Source organism: Bos javanicus, chromosome 3, assembly GCF_032452875.1.
Source record: "Bos javanicus breed banteng chromosome 3, ARS-OSU_banteng_1.0, whole genome shotgun sequence".
NCBI classification, from domain to species: Eukaryota; Metazoa; Chordata; class Mammalia; order Artiodactyla; family Bovidae; genus Bos; species Bos javanicus.
In genome coordinates this window covers 420,099-445,128 of record NC_083870.1, presented here as the reverse complement: position 1 = coordinate 445,128, position 25,030 = coordinate 420,099, and the positions used below count along the sequence as shown (strand labels likewise).

Genomic DNA, 25,030 nt, shown 5'->3' with positions numbered 1-25,030 from the left:
TTATTTATCCCTTCAAAGAACCAGCTTTTGACTTTGTTGATTTTTGCTATGGTCTCTTTTGTTCCTTTTGCATTTATTTCTGCCCTAATTTTTAAGATATCTTTCCTTCTACTAACCCTGGGGTTCTTCATTTCTTCCTTTTCTAGTTGCTTTAGGTGTAGAGTTAGGTTATTTATTTGACTTTTTTCTTGTTTCTTGAGGTATGCCTGTATTGCTATGAACTTTCCCTTAGCACTGCTTTTACAGTGTCCCACAGGTTTTGGGTTGTTGTGTTTTCATTTTCATTGCCTTCTATGCATAGTTTGATTTCTTCTGTAATTTGTTGGTTATTCAGCAGCGTGTTGTTCAGCCTCCATATGTTGGAATTTTTAATAGTTTTCCTCCTGTAATTGAGATCTAATCTTACTGCATTGTAGTCAGAAAAGATGCTTGGAATGATTTCAGTTTTTTTGAATTTACCAAGGCTAGATTTATGGCCCACGATGTGATCTATCCTGAAGAAGGTTCCGTGTGTGCTTGAGAAAAAGGTGAAATTCATTGTTTTGGTGTGAAATGTCTTATAGATATCAATTAGGTCTAACTGGTCTATTGTATCATTTAAAGTTTGTGTTTCCCTGTTAATCTCTGGTCTTTCCAATTTGTTCCATTGATCTATATTTCTGTCTTTGTGCCAGTACCATACTGTCTTGATGACTGTGGCTTTGTAGTAGAGCCTGAAGTCAAGCAGGTTGATTCCTCCAGTTCCATTCTTCTTTCTCAAGATTGCTTTGGCTATTCGAAGTTTTTTGTATTTCCATACAAATTGTGAAATTATTTGTTCTAGTTCTGTGAAAAATACTGTTGGTAGCTTGATAGGGATTCAATGCAATTGAATAGGGATTGCATTGAATCTATATATTGCTTTGGGTAGTAAACTCATTTTCACTATATTGATTCTTCCAGTCCATGAGCATGGTATATTTCTCCATCTGTTTGTGTCCTCTTTGATTTCTTTCACCAGTGTTTTATGGTTTTCTATATATAGGTCTTTTGTTTCTTTAGGTAGATATATTCCTAAGTATTTTATTCTTTTTGTTGCAATGGTAAATGGAATTGTTTCCTTAATTTCTCTTTCTGTTTTCTCATTGTTATTGTATAGGAATGCAAGGGATTTCTGTGTATTGATTTGATATCCTGGAACTTTATTATATTCATTGATTAGCTCTAGTAATTTCTGGTGGAGTGTTTAGGGTTTTCTACGTAGAGGATCATGTTATCTGCAAACAGTGAGAGTTTTACTTCTTCTTTTCCAATCTGGATACCTTTTGTTTCTTTTTCCGCTCTGATTGCTGTGGCCAAAACTTCCAAAACTATGTTGAATAGTAGTGGTGAAAGTGGGCACCCTTGTCTTGTTCCTGACTTTAAGGGAAATGTTTTCAATTTTTCACCATTGAGGATAATGTTTGCTGTGGGTTTGTCATATATAGCATTTATTATGTTGAGGTATGTTCCCTCTATGCCTGCTTTCTGGAGTGTTATTATCATAAATGGATGTTGAATTTTGTCAAAGGCTTTCTCTGCATCTATTGAGATAATCATATGGTTTTTATCTTTCAATTTGTTAATGTGGTGTGTCAGATTGATTGACTTGTGAATACTGAAGAATCCTTGCATCCCTGGGATAATGCCCACTTGGTCATGATCTTTTTAATATGTTGTTGGATTCTGTTTGCTAGAATTTTGTTAAGGATTTTTGCATCTATGTTCATCAGTGATATTGGCGTGTAGTTTTCTTTTTCTGTGGCATCTTTGTCTGATTTTGGCATTAGGGTGATGGTGGCTTCATAGAATGAGTTTGGAAGTTTACCTTCCTCTGCAATTTTCTGAAAGAGTTTGAGTAGGGTAGGTGTTAGTTCTTCTCTAAATTTTTGGTAGAATTTATATTCCCACCAACAGTGCAAGAGGGTTCCCTTTTCTCCATATCCTCTCCAATATTTACTATTTGTAGATTTTTTGATGATGACCATTCTGACTGGTGTGAGGTGATATACCTCTGGGTAGTTTTGATTTGCGTTTCTCTAAGAATGAGAACTAAGGTCCGTCTAGTCAAGGCTATGGTTTTTCCAGTGATCATGTATGGATGTGAGAGTTGGACTGTGAAGAAAGCTGAGAACCGAAGAATTGATGCTTTTGAACTGTGGTGTTGGAGAAGACTCTTGAGAGTCCCTTGGACTGCAAGGAGATCCAACCAGTCCATCATAAAGGAGATCAGCCCTGGGATTTCTTTGGAAGGAATGATGCTAAAGCTGAAACTCCAGTACTTTGGCCACCTCATGTGAAGAGTTGACTCATTGGAAAAGACTGATGCTGGGAGGGATTGGGGGCAGGAGGAAAAGGGGACGACAGAGGATGAGTTGCCTGGATGGCATCACCAACTCGATGGACATGAGTTTGAGTGAACTCCGGGAGTTGGTGATGGACAGGGAGGCCTGGCGTGCTGCGATTCATGGGGTCACAAAGAGTCGGAGACGACTGAGTGACTGAACTGAACTGAAGAATGAGTGATGTTGAGCATTTTTTTCATCTCTTTATTAGGCATCTTCATGTCTTCTTTGGAGAAATGTCTAGGTTTTCTGCCCACTTTTTGATTGGGTTGTTTGTTTTTCTGATACTGAGCTACATGAACTGCTTGAGCTTTTTGGAGGTTTATCCTTTGTCAGTTGTTTCAGTTGCTGTTGTTTTCTCCCATTCTGAGCACTGGGTTTTCACTTTGCTTATAGTTTTCCTTCATTGTGCAAAAGCTTTTAAGTTTAATTAGGTCCCGTTTGTTTATTTTTGTTTTTATTTCATTACTCTGAGAGGTGGGTCATATAGGTTCCTTCTGTGATTTATGTTTTAAGGGTGTTCTGCGTGGTTTCCTCTAAGAGTTCTATAGTTTCTGGTCAACATTTAGGTCTTTAATCCATTTCGAGTTTATTTTTGTTATTGGTGTTAGAAAGTGTTCTAATTTCATTCTTTTACACATAGCTTCCCAGATTTCCTAGCACCATTTATTGAAGAAACTGTCTTTTCTCTATTGTATATTTTTGCCTCCTTTGTCAAAGATAAGGTGTTCATATGTGCATGGATTTGTCTCCAGGCTTTCTATCTTGTTCCATTGGTCTATATTTCTATTTTTGTGCCACTTCCATACTGTCTTGATGAGTGTAGCTTTGTAGTATAGTCTACAAAGTCAGGAAGGTTGATTCCTCCAGCTTTCATTCTTCTTTTTCAAGATTACTTTGGCTGTTTGGGGTCTTTTGTCTCTCCATACAAATTGTGAAATTGTTTGTTCTAATTCTGTGAAAAATATCATTGGTGGTTTGATAGGGATTGTGTTGAATCTATAGGTTGCATTTGGTAGTATAGTCATTTTCACATTATTAGTTATTCCAATCCAAGAACATGGTATATTATTCCATCTGTTTGTGTCATCTTCAATTTCTTTCATCAGTGTCCTATAGTTTTCTGAATATAGGTGTTTTGTCTCTTTAGGTAAATTTATCCCTAAGTGTTTTATTTTTTTTGTTACAGTGGTAAATGGGATTGTTTCCTTAATTTCTCTTCCTGATTTTTCATTGTTAGTATATTGGAGTGCAAGAGATTTCTGTGTCTTTAATTTTGATCCTACAACTACTGTATTCATTGATTTTTGTTGTTGTTCAGTTGCTCAGTCATGTCTGACTCTTTTCAACCCCATGGACTGCAGCATGCCAGGCTTCCTTGTCCTTCACTATCTCCTGGAGTTTGCTAAAACTCATGTCCATTGAGTCAGTGATGACATTCAGCCATCTCATCCTCTGTCACCTCCTTCTCCTCTTGCCCTCAATCTTTCCCAGCATCAGGATCATTTACAATGAGTTCGCTCTTTGCATCAGGTGGTCAAAGTATTGGAGCTTCAGCTTCAGCATCAGTCCTTACAGTGAGGATTCAGGGTTGATTTCCTTTAGAATTGACTAGTTTGATCTCCTTGCAGTCCAAGGAACTCTCAAGACTTCTCCAGCACTACAGTTGGAAAGTATCAATTCTTTGGCTCTTAGTCTTCTTTATGGTCCAAAGCTCACATCTGTACATGAATACTGGAAAAGCTATAGCTTTGACTAGATGGACCTTTGTAGGCAAAGTAATGTATCTTCTTTTTAATACACTGTCTAGGTTTGTCATGGTTTTTTTTTTTTTTTTTCCACAAGGAGCTAGTGTCTTTTAATTTCATAGCTGCAGTCACTGTCTAGTCATTTTGGAGCTGAAGATGATAAAGTCTGCCACTGTTTCCATTTTTTGCCCCTCTATTTGCCATGACCAGATGTCATGATTTTAGTATTTTGAATGTTGACTTTTAAGCCAGCTTTTTCACTCTCCTTTTTCACCTTCACAAGAGGTTCTTTAGTTCCTCTTTGCTTTCTGCCATTAGGGTGGTATTATCTGCATGTCTGAGATTATTGATATTTCTCCCAGCAATCTTGATCCAGCTTGAGCTTCATCCAGCCTGGCATTTAGCATGATGTACTCTGCATATAAGTTAAATAAGCATGATGACAGTATACAGCCTTGACATACTCCTTTCGCAATTTTGAACCAGTCTATTGTTCCATGTCCAGTTCTAACTGTTGCTTCTTGACCTGCATACAGGTTTCTTATGAGGAAGTCAAGGTGGTCTGGTATTCCCAATTCTTTAAGCATTTTCCACAGTTTGTTGTGATCCACATAGTCAACGTCTTTAGTGTAGTCAATGAAGCAGAAGTAGATGTTTTTCTGAATTTTCTAGTGGCATCTTTAGGGTTTTCTATGAAGAAAATCATGACATATGTAAACAGTGAGAGTTTTGCTTCTTTTCCAATCTCGATTCCTTTTATTTCTTTTTCTTCTCTGATTGCTCTGGTTAGGACTTCCAAAATTCTGTTGAATAATGGTGGCAACAGTGGGAAACCTTGTTTTGTTCCTCATTTTAGAGGAAATGATTTCAGTTTTTCACCATTGTGAACAATATTTGCTATGGATTTGTCTTATATGGCCTTTATTATGTTGACTTATGCTCCCCCTGTGCATACTTTCTGGAGAGTTTTCATCATAAATGAGTGTTGAATTTTGTCAAAGAATTTATCTGCATCTGTTGAACTAATTATGTGGTTATTATTTTTCAGTTTGTTAATATGATGTATCATATTGGTTGATTTATGAATATTGAAGAATCCGTCCATCCCTGGGCTAAAGCCCACTTGATTATGATGTATATTCTTCAGTTCAGTTCAGTCACTCAGTCGTGTCCGACTCTTCGCGACCCTATGAATCGAAGCACGCCAGGCCTCCCTGTCCATCACCAACTCCCGGAGTTCATTCAGACTCACGTCCATCAAGTCAGTGATGCCATCCAGCCATCTCATCCTGTGTCGTCCCCTTCTCCTCCTGCCCCCAATCCCTCCCAGCATCACAGTCTTTTCCAATGAGTCAACTATTCACATGAGGTGGCCAAAGTACTGGAGTTTCAGCTTTAGCATCATTCCCTCCAAAGAAATCCCAGGGCTGATCTTCAGAATGGACTGGTTGGATCTCCTTGCAGTCCAAGGGACTCTCAAGAGTCTTCTCCAACACCACAGTTCAAAAGCATCAATTCTTCGGTCCTCAGCCTTCTTCACAGTCCAACTCTCACATCCATACATGACCACAGGAAAAACCATAGCCTTGACTAGACGGACCTTTGTTGGCAAATTAATGTCTCTGCTTTTGAATATGCTATCTAGGTTGGACATAACTTTCCTTCCAAGGAGTAAGCGTCTTTAATTTCATGGCTGCAGTCACCATCTGCAGTGATTTTGGAGCCCAAAAAAGTAAAGTCTGACACTGTTTCCACTGTTTCCCCATCTGTTTCCCATGAAGTAATGGGACCGGATGCCATGATCTTCATTTTCTGAATGTTAAGCTTTAAGCCAACTTTTTCACTCTCCACTTTCACTTTCATCAAGAGGCTTTTGAGACCTCTTCACTTTCTGCCGTAAGGGTGGTGTCATCTGCATATCTGAGGTGATTGATATTTCTCCCGGCAGTCTTGATTCCAGCTTGTGTTTCTTCCAGTCCAGCGTTTCTCATGATGTACACTGCATATAAGTTAAACAAGCAGGGTGATAATATACAGCCTTGATGTACTCCTTTTCCTGTTTGGAACTGGTGTGTTGTTCCATGTCCAGTGCTAACTGTTGCTTCCTGACCTGCATACAGATTTCTCAAGAGGCAGGTCGGGTGTTCTGGTATTCCCATCTCTTTCAGAATTGTCCACAGTTTATTGTGATCCATACAGTCAAAGGCTTTGGCATAGTCAATAAAGCAGAAATAGTTGTTTTTCTGGAACTCTTTTGCTTTTTCCATGATCCAGCGGATGTTGGCAATTTGGTCTCTGGTTCCTCTCCCTTTTCTAAAACCAGTTTGAACATCTGGAAGTTCACGGTTCACATAGTGCTGAAGCCTGGCTTGGAGAATTTTGAGCATGACTTTACTAGCATGTGAGATGAGTGCAATTGTGCGGTAGTTTGAGCATTCTTTGGCATTGCCTTTCTTTGGGATTGGAATGAAAACTGACCTTTTCCAGTCCTGTGGCCAGTGCTGAGTTTTCCAAATTTGCTGGCATATTGAGTGCAGCACTTTCACAGCATCATCTTTCAGGATTTGGAATAGCTCAACTGGAATTCCATTACCTCCACTAGCTTTGTTCGTAGTGATGCTTTCTAAGGCCCACTTGACTTCACATTCCAGGATGTCTGGCTCTAGATGAGTGGTCACACCATCGTGATTATCTGGGTCGTGAAGATCTTTTTTGTACAGTTCTTCTGTTTATTTTTGCCATCTCTTCTTAATATCTTCTGCTTCTGTTAGGTCCATACCATTTCTGTCCTTTATCGAGCCCATTTTTGCATGAAATGTCCCCTTGGTATCTCTAATTTTCTTGAAGAGATCTCTAGTCTTTCTCATTCTGTTGTTTTCCTCTATTTCTTTGCATTGATCACTGAGGAAGGCTTTCTTATCTCTTCTTGCTATTCTTTGGAACTCTGCATTCAGATGCTTATATCTTTCCTTTTCTCCTTTGTTTTTCACTTCTGTTCTTTTCACAGCTATTTGTAAGGCCTCCCCAGATAGCCATTTTGCTTTTTTGCATTTCTTTTCCATGGGGATGGTCTTGATCCCTGTCTCCTGTACAATGTCACGAACCTCATTCCATAGTTCATCAGGCACTCTATCTATCGGATCTAGGCCCTTAAATCTATTTCTCACTTTCACTGTATAATCATAAGGGATTTGATTTAGGTCATATCTGAATGGTCTAGTAGTTTTCCCTACTTTCTTCAATTTAAGTCTGAATTTGGTAATAAGGAGTTCATGATCTGAGCCACAGTCAGCTCCTGGTTTTGTTTTTGTTGACTGTATAGAGTTTCTCCATCTTTAGCTGCAAGAAATATAATCAATCTGATTTTGATGTTGACCATCTGGTGATGTCCATGTGTAGAGTCTTCTCTTGTGTTTTTGGAGGAGGTTGTTTGCTATGACCAGTGCATTATCCGGCAAAATTCTATTAGTCTTTGCCCTGCTTCATTCCGTATTCCAAGGCCAAATTTGCCTGTTACTCCAGGTGTTTCTTGACTTCCTACTTTTGCATTCCAGTCCCCTATAATGAAAAGGACATCTTTTTTGGGTGTTAGATCTAAAAGGTCTTTTAGGTCTTTATAGAACCGTTCAACTTCAGCTTCTTCAGCGTTACTGGTTGAGGCATAGACTTGGATTACTGTGATATTGAATGGTTTGCCTTGGAAACGAACAGAGATCATTCTGTCGTTTTTGAGATTGCATTCAAGTACTGCATTTCGGACTCTTTTGTTGACCATGATGACTACTCCATTTCTTCTGAGGGATTCCTGCCTGCAGTAGTAGATATAATGGTCATCTGAGTTAAATTCACCCATTCCAGTCCGTTTTAGTTCGCTGATTCCTAGAATGTCTACATTCACTCTTGCCATCTCTTGTTTTATGTTCTTTTTATTATGTTGTTGGATTGTGTTTGCTAGAATTTTATTAAGGATTTTTGCATTTATGTTCATCAGTGATACTGGCTGATAGTTTTCTCTTTTTTTGGGCATCTTTGTCTGGTTTCGGTATCAGAGTGATGGTGGCTTCGTAGAGTGAGTTTGGGAGTTGACCTTTCTCTGCAGTTTTCTGAAAGAATTTGAGTAGAATAGGTGTTAGCTCTTCTCTAAACTTTTGGTAGAATTCACCTGTCAAGCCATCTGGCCCTGAGCTTCTGTTTGTTGGAAGATTTTTGATTAGAATTTCAATTTCCATGTTTGTGATTGGTTTGTTCCTATTTTGTATTTCTCTCTGGTTCTGTTTTGAAGGGTTATATATACTTTTCTAAGAGTTTGTACTATCTGAAATGCAGTACTTGGGTGCAACCTCAAGAATGCCAGAAAGAGCTCTGTTCATTTTCAAGGCAAACAATTCAATATCACAGTAATACAAGTCTGTGCCTCAACCACTAAGGCCAAAGAAGCTGAAGTTGAATGGTTCTTTGAAGACCTTCTAGAAGTAACACCAAAAAAAGATTTCCTTTTTGTCATAGGGGACTGGAATGAAAACGTAGGAAGTCAAGAGATACCTCGAGTAACTGGCAAGTTTGGCTTTGGAGTACGAAATGAAGCAGGGCAAAGGCTAACAGAATTTTGCCAAGAGAATGCACTGGTTATAGCTAAGACCGGCTTCCAACAACACACGAGATGACTCTCCACATGGACATCACCAGATGGTCAGTACCAAAATCAAATTGATTATATTCTTTGGTTCCAAATTGAGAAAGGAGTACATCAAGGCTGTATATTGTCACCCTGCTTATTTAACTTATATGCAGAGTACATCATATGAAATGCCGGGGTGAATGAAGCACAAGCTGGAATCAAGATTGCTGGGAGAAATATCAATAAACTTCAGATTTGCAGATGACACCACCCTTACAGCAGAAAGTGAAGAACTAAAGAGTCTCTTGATGAAACCGAAAGAGGAGAGTGAACAAGCTAGCTTAAAACTCAACATTAAAAAAATAATAAGATCATGGCATCCAGTCCCATCACTTCATGGGAAATAGATGGGGAAACAATGGAAACAGTGACAAACTTAATTTTGGGGGGCTCCAAAATTGGTCAGATGGTGACTGCAACCATGAAATTAAAAGATGCTTGCTCCTTGGAAGAAAAGTCATGACCCACATAGACAGCATATTAAAAATCAGATGCATTTCTTTGCCGACAGAGGTCCATCTAGTCACAGCTATGGTTTTTCCAGTAGTCATGTTTGGATATGAGAGTTGGAGTGTAAAGAAAGCTGAGTGCCAAAAAATTGATGCTTTTGAACTGTGGTGTTGGAGAAGACTCTTGAGAGTCCCTTGAACTGCTAGGAGATCAAACCAGTTGATCCTGAACAAAATCAGTCCTGAATATTTATTGGAAGGACTGATGCTGAAGGAAACTAATACTTGCCCACCTGATGCAAAGAACCCAGTCACTGAAAAGACCGTAATGCTGGGAAAGATTGAAGGCACGAGGAGAAGGGTACGACAGAGGATGAAATGGTTGGATGGCATCACCGACTCAATGGACATGAATTTGAGCAATCTCTGGGAGTTGGTGATGGACATAGAAGCCGGGTGTGCTAAAGTCTATGGGGTTGCAAAGAGTTGGACCGGATTGAGCAAATGAACTGAACTTGAAAAATTTGTTCATTTCTTCCAAGTTACCCATTATATTAACATATAGATGCTGATAGTAATCTTTTATGATCCTTTTGTATTTCTGTGTTGTAATTTTACCTTTTTCATTTCTAATTTTAATGATTTGAGTCTTCTTTCTGTTTTTCTTGATGAGTCTGGCTAACCATTTGTCAATTTCAATTATCTTCTCAAAGAGCCAGCTTTTAGTCTTATTGATCTTTGCTATCGTCTCCTTCATTTCTTTTTGATTTATTTCTCCTCTGATCTTTATGATTTCTTTCCTTCTAACTGAGTTTTTTTCATTCTTCTTTTTCTAGTTGCTTTAGGTGTAAGGTTAGGTTGTTTGTTTGATGTCTCTCTTGTTTCTTGAAGTAGGCTTGTATTGCTATAAACTTCCCTCTAGCACTGCTTTTGTTTCATCCCATAGGTTTTGAGTTGTTGTGTTTTCAGTATCATTTTTTTCTAGGCCTACTATGATTTTATTTATTTCTTCAGTGACGTGTTGGTTATTCAAAAGCATATCGTTTAGCCTCCATATGTTTATGCTTTTCCTAGTTTTTTTTTTTTTTCTGTAGTTGATATCTAGTCTTATAGTGTTGTGGTCAGAAAAAAATGCTTGAGATAATTTTGATAGCTTATGGTGAATGATGTTGGATCCATGATATCTGAAGAAGATTTAACTTCAGAACCAAGGACCAAGCTTGATCACTCAGAGCTTTTGTTCGCAGAAGTTTTATTACAGTGAGAAAGGACAGAGAAAGCTTCTGAGACTGACATCAGGAAGGGGATGGAGAGTGCCCCACTCACTAGGCTTGTCAAGGCCTTACACACTTTTACCAGACTCATCTCCACAACATAAACCTTAAATTAACAAGCTTAGAAGTAACAATAGAAAAGTCTTGCCAGACCCACTCCCACAACTAGGTTTTAAGATAACAAGATTAGTCAGAAGGTTCTTGATAAGAAGGAGAAGGTGTCCTGGAGCAAGATACATTGTTGTTATATAATCATTAGTACAGAGTTTAAGGAAAAACATACCCTTGAGCAAGATGAGTTGTTTTGTTTAGATATGGGCTTAAACAAAGTTAGTCTTAAAGACTGTTGTTGTAACAACTCAGAGTTTAAGATAAAAAGTCTTATGTTACTAAGACAAAGAAGTGTAGAAAAGAAAAACTTTCTCCTCCTTGAGGGCCCTGGACCCCTTCCTCCTTCTCAGGAGCCCCAGACTCCTTATCAACCTACCAAAGAAATAACTCTCTCAATTCCAGTTTTTATTTTTTTTAAACCAAGGTTTGATTTATGGCCCAAGATGTATTCTATCTTGGAGAATGTTCCATGTGCACTTGAGGAAAAAGTGAAATTGTTCTATTGTTTTTGGATGAAATGCCCTGTAGATACCAATTAGGTCCAACTGGTCCAGTGTATTGTTTAAAGCTTGTTTTTCCCTATTTTCTGCCTATGATCTGTCCATTGGTGTGAGAGGGGTATTAAAGTCCCCCACTATTACTGTGTTACTGTTGATTTCCCCTTTAATAATTAGTTGTTAGCATCTGCCATATGTATTTAGGTGCTCCTATGTGCATATATGTTTGTAATTGTTACATTTTCTTCTTGGATTGATCCCTTGATTATTATGTAGTGTCTTTTGTCTCTTGTAACAGTCTTTATTTTAAAGTCTATTTTATCTGAGTATCGCTACTCCTGCTATCTTTTGATTTCCTATTTCATGGAATATCTTTTTCCAGCCCTTCACTTTCAGTCTGTGTTTATCCCTAGGTCTGAGGTGGGTCTCTTGTAGACAGCATATATAGTAGTCTTATTTTTGTATCTGCTCAGCCATCTGTTGTCTTTTGGCTAGAACACTTAGCCCATTTACATTTAAGGTAATTATTAATATGTATGATCCTGTTACTATTTACTTTATTGTTTGGGGTTTGTTTTTTAGGCCTTTTCTTTTTGTGTTTCCTATCTAGAGAAGTTCCTTTAGCATTTGTTGAAGAGCTGGTTTGGTGGTGCTGAATTCTCTTAACTTTAGCTTGTCTATAAAGCTTTTGATTTCTTCTTCGAATCTGAATGAGATCCTTGCTGAATAGAGTAATCTTGGTTGTAGATTATTCCCTTTCATCACTTTAAGTATACCCTGCTATTCCCTTCTGGCCTGCAGAGTTTCTGTTGAAAAATCAGCTGTTAGTCTTATGGGTATCCCCATATGTTATTTGTTGCTTTTCCCTTGCTGCTTTTAATATTTGTTCTTTGTGTTTAATTTTTGTTAGTTCGATTAATATGGGTCTTGGCATGTTTCTCCTTGGGTTTAACCTGTATGGTGGAGAAGGAAATGGCAACCCACTCCAGTACTCTTGCCTGGAAAATTCCATGGATGGAGGAGCCTGGTAGGCTACAGTTAATGGGGTTGCAAAGAGTCAGACACAACTTCGCTTTCACTTTCACTTATCCTGTATGGAACTCTCTGGGCTTTCTGGACTTGGGTGGCTATATCCTTTCCCATTTTAGGGATGTTTTCAACTAAAATATCCTTAAATATTTTCTCTTGCCCTTTCCTTTTGTCTTCTTCTGGGACCCCTATGATTCGAAAATTGGGGTGCTAAATGTTGTCCCAGAAGTCTCAGATTATCCTCATTTCTTTTTTATTATTTTTTCTTTAATGCCGTGTTCAGTGATGTGTTTTGGGGTGTCTATGGGATCAGTATGGCTTTGGGCAGCCTGTCTGCTAATGTTCCAGGGTTGTGCCCCTCTTTTGCTGAAGGATTGGCATGAGGTATCCAGCACTGGAACTTGCTGGGTTTTAGGTGGGGTTTGGTCTTAGTGTTGAGATGGAGGCCTTTGGGAGGGCTCTCACCTATTCATGTCCATGGGGTCAGGAGTTTTGGTGATCCAAAGTCCCAGGAGTCAAGTCTCCTGCATCTGGGATTCAGGTCCGATCCCTTACAATAGCATCAAGATTTCACAGTCCACATAGCACAGAAGACAAAATGCCTAGACTAATGGTGAAACAGCTCTCAACAGCCAAGAACACCCAAAGAGATTCACACACTGACATAGGAAAAAGGAGAAGAAAGATGAAGAAAAGGGGGTGAAGAAAGGCTATGAAGAAGAGTCAAAAGACAGCACTCAAGCTAATAATCAACCCCCTAAGTGAAAATTGATACTAAAAATTAGACTCTTAGAGATACAAAATTAAAAACAAAAAATAAAAAAACAAAAGTCAGAAACATGGAATTTATTTTAAAAATGGAGTGTTTTTTTATGGAATAAGTAGGTTATAAAAATAAAAACTAAAGAATTAATAAATAACCATATTAGGACAATATGATAAAATACTTTTTTAAAAGGGGGGAAAAAACATATATATATATAGAGAGAGTGGTACTGAGAGGAATGTCCAAATGATTCTTCCATTTTCCTGCTCCAGTTGATTTGCCTACCCAGAAAGTCCTCCAGTATTTCTAGAAAGGTCTTGACCTGTTGTGGGCATCTTCCCTTGCTCCAGTTTGTACTTGTTCTCAAAAGCTACAGTTGCCTCTAAAGCTTATGGTCTCAGGCTTAGAGTGGAAATGTAAACCATTGCACCTGCCACTGCCAGGGCAGTTTCTCCCTCTTCCCTTTGCTTATACAGCCACTGGAGTTCTGCTTTGGTTTGGAGCCCACCTCTCCTTATAAGGTGCCTTACCTCTGGAAAAGGTCAGTTTTCATTCTGATCCCAAAGAAGGGCAATGCCAAAGAATGTTCCAGCTAGTGTACTTTTGAGCTCATTTCACATACTAGCAAGGTAATGCTCAAAATCCTTCAAGCTAGGCTTCAATAGTATGTGAACTGAGAATTTCCATATGTAAAAGTTGGATTTAGAAAAGGCAGAGGGACCAGAGATCAGATTACCAACATCCACTGGATCATAGAGAAAGCAAGGGAATCCCAGAAAAACATCTACTTCTGTTTTATTGACTATGCAAAAAACCTTTGACCTTGTGGATCATAACAAACTGTGGAAAATTCTTAAAGAGATGGGAGTGCTGGACCACCTTACCTACCTCCTGAGAAACCTTTATGCAGTTAGAACTGGAACATGGAACAATGGACTGGTTCAAAATTGGGAAAGTAGTATGTCAAGGCTATGTTTTGTCACCCTGCTTATTTAACTTATATACAGAGTATATCATGTAAAATGCTGGGCTAGGTGAATCACAAATTGGAATCAAGGTTGCTGGGAGAAATATCAGCAGCCTTAGATATGCAGATGATACTATCCCAATGGCAGAAAATGAAGAGGAACTAAAGAACCTCTTGATGAAGGTGAAAAAGGAGAGTGAAAAAGCTGGCTTAACACTCAACATTAAAAAAACTGAGATCATGGCATTCGGTCTCATCACTTCATGGGAAATAGGTGGACAAAAAATGGAAATAGTGACAGACTTTATTTCCTTGGCTCCAAAATCACTGTGGACAGTGACTGCAGCTATGAAATTAAAAGACGCTTGCTCCTTGGAAGAAAAGCTATGACAAACCTAGACAGCATATTAAGTATAGTCAAAGGTATGGTTTTTTCAGCAGCCATGTAAAGATGTGAGAATTGGACTGTAAGGAAGGCTGAATGCTAAAGAATTGATGCTTTCAAACTGTGGTACTGGAGAACACTCTTGAGAATCCCATGGACAGCAAGGAGATCAAACCAGCCAATCCTAAAGAAAATCAACCCTGAATATCCCTTGGAAGGGCTGAAGCTGAAGCTGAAGCTCTAAGATTTTGGCCACCTGATGTGAAGAGCTGACTCATTGGAAAAGACCCTGATGCTGGGAAGGATTGAGGACAGGAGAAGGGAGCCACAGAATGAAATTGTTGGATGGCATTACTGAATCAATGGACGTGAGTTTGAGCAAATTCCGGGAGACAATGAAGGACAGGGAAGCCTGGCATGCTGCAGACCATGGGGCTGCAAAGAGTAGGACACGACTTAGTGACTGAACAAAAACTGCTTGTAAGTCTGTCTCCAGTGTCTGTCCACCTAGAAACGAGGGTGTGAAAATAGGAGCTTGTTAGGGCTCACTTGCTCAGTTGTGCTGGGATGGGGGAGGGGTACAGCAGATGTTGTTAGGGTGTGTGAGGAGTGCTCACCACAGCTAGTCCTTGCTTGGTCCCTGTGGGAGGTCCCCAGTCTGAGGAAAGCTGTGCACCTTCCCAGGGGAGTTGGTCCTGGTCCTTGGCAGAGTCGTGCTGCTCAGGCTCCCAGGAAGATGTGGGTAGCAACCCTTAGCCGCTCACAACTTGGTGGTAGTTGCAGTCTCTGGGGTCGGGACCTTATTGGTCCTCTACCTTCCACTTCTGGCGTTTGCCTCTCTGCCTCTGGGGCCATAGACCCCTGCCATCTTGCCCCCATTTGGCATTCACTAGGATTGTGTCCTTTTTTCTGTGAGCGTGCAGAGCTAGAGTGAAGCATTAGTCTTCCCATGGGAATGATCTTTTGCTTCTCTGGCATTTTCCCAGGTCTGCCTCTGCCGTGTCATGTTAGTACCCCCAGAGTATCTTCATGGCAGTCAACCCTGATCCTTTCCCTGAGGACCAAGCCCCAAGGGCTGAGCCTCTGCACCCAGCCCCTACTCAAATGCTGGGAGATGCGAGTGTGAGCTGCTTCTTGGCTGGGAAGTGCCAACCAGTGCAATCTCTATGGTGAATTTTCTCCAGTTTGCCTTCAGAGCACCTGGCTTGCTGTGTTCCCCTCTGAGGTTCTGAAGCTTCCCCCTGACCCCACCTGTGAGGGGGTTTCCTAGTGTGCAGAAACTTTTCCTCCTTCATAACTCCCTCCCAGGGGCTCAGGTCCTCGCCCGGAACTCCTTTGTCTCCCTTTTTGTTTTTATCTTTTGCCCTACTTTCTGAGGAGATTGGTTTGCCTTTCTGAAACTCTGGGGTTCTCTGTCCGCATTCAGAAGATGTTCTGTGGGAACTGTTCCACGTGCAGGTGAGTTTTTTGATATATTTGTGGGGGAGAAGGTCATCTCCCTGTCCTATTCCTCTGCCATGTTAAAGGTTCCTCCTCTGAGTTTTCTTAAATCTCATTAAGTTTTTTCACAATAGCTACTTTGAATTCTCTATCAGTTAGATTGAAATATTCTGTGACTTTAAGTTTGGTTTCTGGAGATTTGTCGTTTTCTTTTTGTGGTTTAGTATTACTATGGTTCTTCATGGTGCTTGATGAAGTGCTCCTCTGCTGGTGCATTTAAATAACAGGTTAAAAGTGAGAGTGCTTTCTTTTGTTGTCTGTTAGGTGGCACTATTGACTTCTGTCCCTCTTGACTTCCCTGGTGGCTCAGATGGTAAAGTGTCTGCCTATAATGCAAGAGACCTGGGTTCAATCCCTATGTCGGGAAGATCTTCTGGAGAAGGAAGTGGTAACCCACTCCAGTATTCTTGCCTGGAAAATCCCATGGACAGAGGAGCTTGGTGGGCTACAGTCCATGGGGTCGCACAGAGTCGGACACGACTGAGCGCCTTCCCTTTCACTTTCAGGTGACACTGTAGCACAGGTTTCGGTTTCTCTTGGCTGTGCTTCTTCTGTTATATTTGAGAATTGGCGCTTTCTGTGCTTTGTAAGAGGTATGGCTCTTTGGCTCTTCTTGTGCCTCTGGATTAGCTACTGCTTTGCTTCTGTTGGAGCTGCTGTGTCATGGGGATGGTGGGCTTTCCCTCGTGTCTGGGATCCCCTGAGACATAGGCTCTGCTCTGGGAGGAGGATGATAATTGGAGGGGAGCAGGGTTGTGCAGTCACCTCCACCATGTTGGGTGTTGTAAGTGTCTTGGGCTCTGCCATTGCAGACTGTGGGGCAGGTCTTTGGGTATGTCAGCCGCTGGAGGGACAGAGTCCTAGGCCCCACTGCTACTGCTTCCCAGTTCCCTGTGCCCACAGGTGCTCCCATATTCAGGACACCAAAGTCATGTGTGCTGCTTCCCGTGCTGCTGGGGTTTCTGAAGCTGTGGACTCAGCCGTACATAAGGCTGGGATTGCAGGCACGGACTCCACTGTTCCTTTGGTTCTGCCTCTTTCATATGTTCCAGTACACCCACCAGTAGATGTATGCAGCTGCTAAGTTGCTTCAGTCGTGTCTGACCCTGTGCGACCCCATGGACGGCAGCCCACCAGGCTCCTCCGCCCATGGGATTTTCCAGGCAAGAGTACTGGAGTGGGTTGCCATTGCCTTCTCCAATAGATGTATAGATATGTGGAATTCTCCAGTGACCTATTGAGTTGGGCACAGATATACTTCTGCTGAGTTGTGGATGTTTTGCAGGTTGTAGATTGAAGGGGAGAAACAAAGGTAACCTTGTTTCTGACAGCATTCCTATGAGGTTTAAAGACCTGAAGACCCCACACCCTATCCATCCTCTCCCTTCCTGACACCAGGACCCACACTCCACTTATTCTGACTTTCTTCGGTGGTAATACTGGAAAACAGAAATGTATAGATGTGACACAGGTCAAAGATGTTAAGAACATATTATAATGATCTCATAAACCAGACCTTGGCAGTATAAAATAGTAAATACTCAATTGGTTGCGTTGAATTAGACCATACCATTAAAGGCCTTCTGTCTTTATGTACAGTTAATGAAAGATGAGTAGCAACAAAGAACTAGGTTGTTTTCTCATTTTTATATTACTGATATTGACATTTACTATAAGTGTCAATTTTTTTATAGTGTACATTATAATTTTCATATTATTTAGGTATGTTTTAAGTGTTTAACCTCATTATTTTTGACCTAGAAAAAATATTTTTCTATTATAGGAAGCTGTTTATGTTATGTTACATAATAAAAAAACAGGTTTTCAGCTTTGGTTGGAACTAGGGCAAAGAACCTCTAGTTGAGAGATTTTATGCCTTAAAATTTTTTTTCTTTTAGCAAATTAATAAAATATTTAATTTTCATTAAAATATTGATATACTTTTTTCTTTTCCAGAGAGTAATGCCTTCTAGCTTTTTCTTGCTGCTGCGATTTTTCTTGAGAATTGATGGGGTCCTTATTAGAATGAATGACACAAGACTTTACCATGAGGTATCTCTTCTTCTTTAGTGAATATACTAGTTATTATTGGGCTTGTTCATGTTGTTACATTGTCAGTCTGAGAGTTTGAAATTCAACAGTGCTTTATATTATATGGTTATCCATCTAACCTTTAAGATTGAGTGTTTCACATTCACTGTTGACTGCACAGTTATCAAAACATTACAGCTTCTTTTCCAAAAGTTCTAGTAGCTGAAAATGTTTTTCTAAAAGACATTTCCATTAAGGGGAGCCTAATGCTTTTTTAAAAGAACTGTATTTACTCTGTTTAAGAAAACTATCCCTTAACTCTTACTTTTTTTTAATAGTATGTATTGTTTATGTGATGTCCTGATATTAGAAATATTAATCACATAGCCTCCAGAAATTTGTGTCATCCCATCATTTTAATAGTTGTTTTAATGCTTGGAAATTCTGTGTTCTATTTCAAGGAATTGTTAACCTACAAGATTCTTAAAAAATAAGTGAAGAAAGTATAGGGAGGCTTAATTGAGTAATAAAAATTCTTCTAGTAGCTTATAGCAGCCTATCCTTTTTTAACGAATTTTTGACATCAGATTTGTGATCATACAGAATGATAAATAAAAGAAGAGACCACCAGAATGACAAATGAGAGAAGAGTATCAGTATCAGTATCAGTCATGGTAGTTGTAGTAATAGTTAACTTTTCTAACAATCCTATAAAATAAATATTATTATCTCTGCTTTATAGCTGAGGCAACTAAGGCAAAGAGAAATTAACTAAATTGCCTGTTATACAATTAATAGGGCTTCTCTGATAGCTCAGTTGGTAAAGAATCCATGTCCAATGCAGAGACCCCAGTTCTATTCGTGGGTTGAGAAGATCCGCTGGAGAAGGGATAGGCTACCCACTCCTGTATACTTGGGCTTCCCTTGTGGCTCAGCTGGTAAAGAATCTGCCTGCGATGTGGGAGACCTGGGTTCCATCCCTGGGTTGGGAAGATCCCCTGGAGAAGGGAAAGGCTACCCACTCCAGTATTCTGGCCTGGAGAATTCCACGGACTATACAGTCCATGGGGTTGCAAAGAGTCGAATGTGACTTTCACTTTTTTTCATACAAGTAACAGGTGGCAGAACTGGGATTTGAACCCAGTAAGATAGAATTGGATTGGTATTTTCCTTTTTTTTTTTTTTTACGGCCACACTGTGTGGCCTCTGGGATAGCTCCCCAACCAAGGATTGAAACCCCCACCCTGGCTACCTTCAGTGGTAGAAGCTTGGAGTCTTAACAACTAGATCACCAGGAAAGTTCCTGGATCTTTTTCTTTTCAAAAGTGATAGCAAAGTACTAAAAATAGGCTACATTTTACTCCCTCAGAAAAAAATGAAATTTGCATTTTTAGAAATGCTTGCACTTTAGCTCAGAAATGTTGATTTCTTTTCAGGGTTTATCCTCAAAAAGATTCTTATATACAGTAACCCACAAATTTTAATTAGGCAGATGTATAGAGTTGTGTGTTGTGTGTGTGTATATATATATATATGTATTCATGGAAATGCTATTGTTTGTAACAGTTCAAGGATCTTCCAGGCAAGAATACTGGAGTGGGTTGCCATTTCCTTCTTCAGGGGATCTTCCCGACCCAGGGATCGAACCCGGGCCTCTGGCCTTCTAGTCAGACGCTTTACCGTCTGAGCTACCAGGGAAGCCCCAAAGGAAAGAAGGAAAGTGCTTTAATAACCATTGAATGAGTATTGATTAAATGGCCATTCATATCCTGTTAACCTGCAACAAATAGACTGCCAGATATTTCTCCAGCAAAATTGGATTTATTCAGGATCAGCAGAAAATTGCAGTTTGGGATCTGTAACCATGGTGAGCCATGTGCAAGTCCCTGCATGGCAAGGGAAGGAGAATACTTATATAGACTGGAAAAGGAAGGTGGGAGGGCTGTAGGAAACAGAGTCCATGGTTTTCCATTGGATGATTCCTTGCCAGAAACTAAGAGGAGTCTTTCTTTTTTTCTGTTGGGCTTTGCTATGGTTGCAGGATGTGAGAGCTTCCCATTTTAGTCTCCAAACTGTATTTAATTGAGGTTTCTATTTTTAATTTTTTACAATTCATATAGTAGAAAATATATAACCATTAGAATTAGTGGTTGATTTGAAGAGATGTACAAATTGATATTGACTTTTAAAGTGCAAGTATGAATATAAGATTTTCTGTAGAGATTTCTAAATGTTGAGGATAGTGTTATCTATAGAAGTTGTGATTATTGATAATTTATACTCTTATGTTTATATTATTTGATTTTTTTTACAATGAGCATCAATCTTTTTGTTGATATAGAAGATTGAAACTTTCAGGGAATGTAATCTTGTGATTTTTTTCTCTTATTAAATAATGTTTTACCAAAAACCAAATTGTAATAAATTGCTTTCTAAAACCTCCCTTTAAAACGTCTTAAATGGGAAAATTGAAGTATAGAAAAAGTGACTATAAATAAGCAATTTAACAAATTTTTAGAAATAGGAAAGAATAAAACTTGTTTAAGCTTTTTTTTTTTTTTTGAATATAAGGGTAGCCACAGTTATGTAGGTAGATGCTAGTATAACTTAAGGAAAAGGTGTGGTTCTAAACTTGACATGATATTTAAATCTCTTACATATTTCATTACAAATATATACATTTTCTTTCAGAGTAAAACCTTTGCTTATGTTTCTCTTACATGACAATTATTAAATATGTTCACATATATATATCTGATATTACTGTAGTTTATATAGATTGGAATTAATAATTCAGAATTCTTGAATTAGTTATCTCACTGTAGAATTAGATGGTCTCATCATACTTAATGCTACTTTTACAATCTGTTCTTAAATGCAGGCAATTCTATTTAATAGAAAGGATTTTGTAAATCAATATAAATAAATTTATTGCGATTTTTTATTTTTAAATATAGGCTGACAAGACCTACATGTTACGAGAATATACATCACGAGAGAGCAAAATTGCTAATTTAATGGTACAGTATTTAAATATCAATTTTTAAAAGTTAAGTTTTAATGTTTTACTTTAGGTATGGTATCCTCCCATGTCCCACCCATCTACCAAACCTGTATCCCTAAATCCATTCATTTACCTAATAGGTAGGTAAATCCTGCTGAAGTGTTTTTTTTCTGGTAGTCACCTCAATTACACTTAGAGTTGTTAGGTATATTAGTCATCATCCAACCCAGTTTCCGCTTGTATTCTGGAAAGACTGAGAGCCAGAGGTGTGACTTACTGTAGCTCTTACAACTGGTTCGTGGTGGACCTGCAATAGGATGTTCTTTCCAGTACTTATTTTGGGGGACATAATACCCCCCTCCTTTTTTTGCTCCCCTGGAGTTTGTAAAGGGCTTCTGCAAGTCTATAGGAGTTAATAATGGCTTGTTTAAAAAGTGATACCTTCCTGCTAAGTTGATATTTTTAAATTCACCCTTAGTGCTTATTTCTATCTGTATGTATTGGGTTGGCCAACAGGTTTGTTTGAGTTTTGATGTTAAGATATTATGGAAAAATCTGAATAAACCTTTCGGCCAACCAAATAGAATATATGAGTTAGAAAAGTTACTTAGAGTCTATTGGAGACTACATGTTGGCATCTAACTGAAGACTGGTGCTTTCAGTATACAAAAGTAACAGGAAAAGGGAATTGGAATAAGATGTATTGAATTCTTAGAACATTTAATGGTGCATTATAAAAGACATCTCCCTATGATTTTTGAGGAAACCCTCTAGTAACAGACTAAATGAGTCAGTAACAAGAGATATTATTAGGAGTATCTAATGATGTTCCTTTTATATATATATATATATATATGTATATAGTACCTCATTTTAAAATTGCCATGCTTTAGGAATGCTTAAACCAAAGCATTTCCAAAATTATCATTGTAGTAACTTCATATATACTAATATGATTTATGTATTTCCTAGCATGTTTCACCTTCCCTCTTCACGGAACCTAATGAAATATCACAGTATTTACCGATAAAGGAGGCAGTTTGTGAGAAGCTAATATTTCCAGAAAGAATTGATCCTAACCCTGCAGACTCAAAAGAATGTACACCTGTGGAATAGAATGTGTTATAACATATACTTACTGTGGAATCTGATTGGCTATTTGGAGGGGGGTATTTTTATTTTGAGAATTAATTGCCTTGTCTATGTACAGATTTTCTGTAACCTTAAAGGAAAAGAAAAAATAAAGGATTGTTGCAGGCAGATTCCACTCAACTGCTGTTTGTACCCTGTCTTCAAATTCATATTCCAGGAATTTATATTCTCTGGAATTAAGTTCAGATTTCTAAATTGTAATGAAGCAGAGTCTCACTAAGAAGAAGGTGATGTGTGTATGTCTCTGAAGGAGTGAGCACAACCTGCATCTATCATGAAATGCTATCTTCTACCATGAGGAGAAGTTGTTTTAAATCACTCAATCATCGCACCTTGTGGCTTTCATTGGATTCCTAATCATGCACATTGATACAGTTTAGTGGCTCTTTACCTTGTTTTTTACCTCCTAGGAAATTGATCTGTGCCCAGGAATTAAAAAAAAAAAAAAATTACCCCTTAAATTTTAAATTGGCTTTTGAAGTTTAAAGAAAGATACAGAACCAAATAAACTATATTTTTGGATAACGTAAGGTGTTATGTCAATGAAAACACATGAACGTGGTTTGCCACCAACAGCTAGGGTGTCAGAGCTGTCTCCTTCCATCTTTAGGTGCTTTTTCTGTATTTGTTACTGTTTGTACTGACATGTATTTTACTTCCATCTTCCATTGGATATTGAGTTTGATATTAGTCCTAAAAAGTTTGAATTAAAGTGGATTATTTTAAGCAAACATTACATCAAACCCTAAAACAATCAGATTAATTTTCTGCTTAAAATATTTGAAGGATAGCTGTGAAGGACGAGGAGGCTTATTTTAAAGTCTGAAAGCCAGTTTTTCGTTTTTTTTAAGATTCATGTTTTTAACATTACAGGGGATCCAGGAAAGTGTAATTAATTAGGACAAAACCTCAGTAGTATGGAAAGTACACAGAGGTAAATTAAAAATCCATTTGGTTATTTTGATGACCTTTAAATATTTTATATTCTTTTTTGCCTTTCTAAATGATCTCCATAAAGTAGAAAGTAGTTATAAAGCACCAAGTAAGAAATTATTTTAAATGGATTTTTAAAAATATTTTATTTATAGGGCAGGGGAAAAGAATTACCCTCCCCCCCACTTTTTCTAGTTTGAAATGTCTATTGTACATATTTCCACTTGATGCATAAGTCATTAAAGAAGAATATTTAATTTTAAGTATTAGAAAAACTCTTCAGGTATTGGCCTGAAGATAAATTTTAGTGAAACAAATACAATTGGATATTCATCATTGCTCAGACTCTGGTGTAGTGTTGTGTGTATTTTTTTTTTTGCTTATTTTATTAGCTAAATTTAGTCACAGATAATTTGTGTATTTGTGTTCTGCTTCATCAATCTTCAAGGTGTAAAAGAATCAGGATTTTTTTGGCTATAAGAAAACACATGACATACTCACTGTATATTAAATATATCTGTACTTAGTGTTTCCTCCGAGGACAGAAAACTGTATGTTTTGTACTCTGCTTTCTGTTTATTTGCCATGCAGATTTGAATAGAACAGACTCTTTAGCTATAAAAATTATAAAAAATGGAAAGCATAAGAATATTCATGAGTTGAATTAGTTGAGGTTTCTGGGTAACAACATATTATACATATATTTTTAACTTAATTCAGATATCTTAGTCACAAAATAAGTCTTATATTACTTATTTTGAGAATCCATTATTAAAAATTGTAGAATTGATCTTTTTATAGAGGGTGGGAGGTGGGTAGGATGAGGTGAATGGATAAACTTATAAAAACCTCACTAGCTTATTCCTTGGAGAATACCAAGAAAACTTGTATTTGCCCATTGCTTAACAAGACCAATACCATTTTATATTTATTGTTCCAAGTGTCTTTTTGTAAGAGGAGAATAAACAATAAGTAATTGCCGATCTGTGTTTTGCTATTTCATTTGATTTGATTTTTCTTGAAACTTAATTAAAAATGGTTTGGTGTATCTTTCTTGTTTGTGCTTTATATATATATTTTAAAAATATTTATTTATTTGACTGCGTTGGGTCTTAGTTCTGTGGCACTTGGGCTTCGGAGTGTGTGGGCTTTAGTAGCTGTGGCATGTGGCCTTAGTAGCTCTAAGACCTGTGAGGTCTCAGTTTCCCGACCAGGGATCAAACCTGTCTGTGGCTCCCGCAATGCAAGGCAGAGTCTTAACCACTAGATCACCAGGAAAGTACCATGCTATAAATGTTTGTGGTAATGTATCATTCCATTTCAAGTACTATATGTCCTATATGGTGCTAGATATAGGGATCACAATAATGAAGAAGATACTCAGTCAGCCCTCTGCTGGTTCGACATCTGCAGATACAGCCAACCATGGATCAAAAATACTGAAAAAGAATTTCCAAAAAGCAAACCTTGAATTTGTTGTGTACCTGCCAGCTATTTACGTAGCATTTACGTTGTACTTAAAACTATCTACATAGCCTTTACATATTATAAGTATTTAGAGATGACTTAAAGTGTATGGGAAGATATGTGTAGGTTATATGTAAATACACCATTTTGGAATATGAAGTCAAATGGGCCTTAGGAAGCATCACTACAAACAAAGCTAGTGGAGGTGATAGAATTCAGTTGAGCTATTCCAAATCCTGAAAGATGATGCTGTGAAAGTGCTGCACTCAATATGCCAGCAAATTTGGAAAACTCAGCACTGGCCACAGGACTGGAAAAGGTCAGTTTTCATTCCAATCCCAAAGAAAGGCAATGCCAAAGAACACTCAAACTACCACACAATTGTACTCATCTCACACTTTAGTAAAGTCATGCTCAAAATTCTCCAAGCCAGGCTTCAGCAATACATGAACCGTGAACTTCCAGATGTTCAAGCTTTAGAAAAAGCAGAGGAATCAGAGATCAAATTGCCAACATCTGCTGGATCATGGAAAAAGCAAGAGAGTTCCAGAAAAACATCTATTTCTGCTTTATTGACTATGCCAAAGCCTTTGACTGTGTGGGTCACAATAAACTGGAAAATTCTGAAAGAGATGGGAATACCAGACCACCTGACCTGCCTCTTGAGAAATCTGTA

The 25,030-nt window shown here is 38.3% G+C and overlaps 1 protein-coding gene across 2 annotated transcripts in view; it reads left to right on the top strand.

Moving 5' to 3' along the window:
- Window positions 1-23,935, top strand: part of TIPRL (TOR signaling pathway regulator) — a 70,941-nt gene extending 47,006 nt beyond the window's left edge. For both annotated transcript variants that reach the window (XM_061399327.1, XM_061399334.1), the window contains 3 exons: window positions 17,724-17,819; window positions 20,756-20,818; window positions 21,775-23,935. In XM_061399327.1, coding sequence (XP_061255311.1) covers window positions 17,724-17,819; window positions 20,756-20,818; window positions 21,775-21,918 — 303 coding nt within the window. In that variant the 3' untranslated portion in view covers window positions 21,919-23,935. The remainder of the gene's footprint in view (window positions 1-17,723; window positions 17,820-20,755; window positions 20,819-21,774) is intronic.
- The last annotated feature ends 1,095 nt before the right edge of the window (window positions 23,936-25,030 follow it).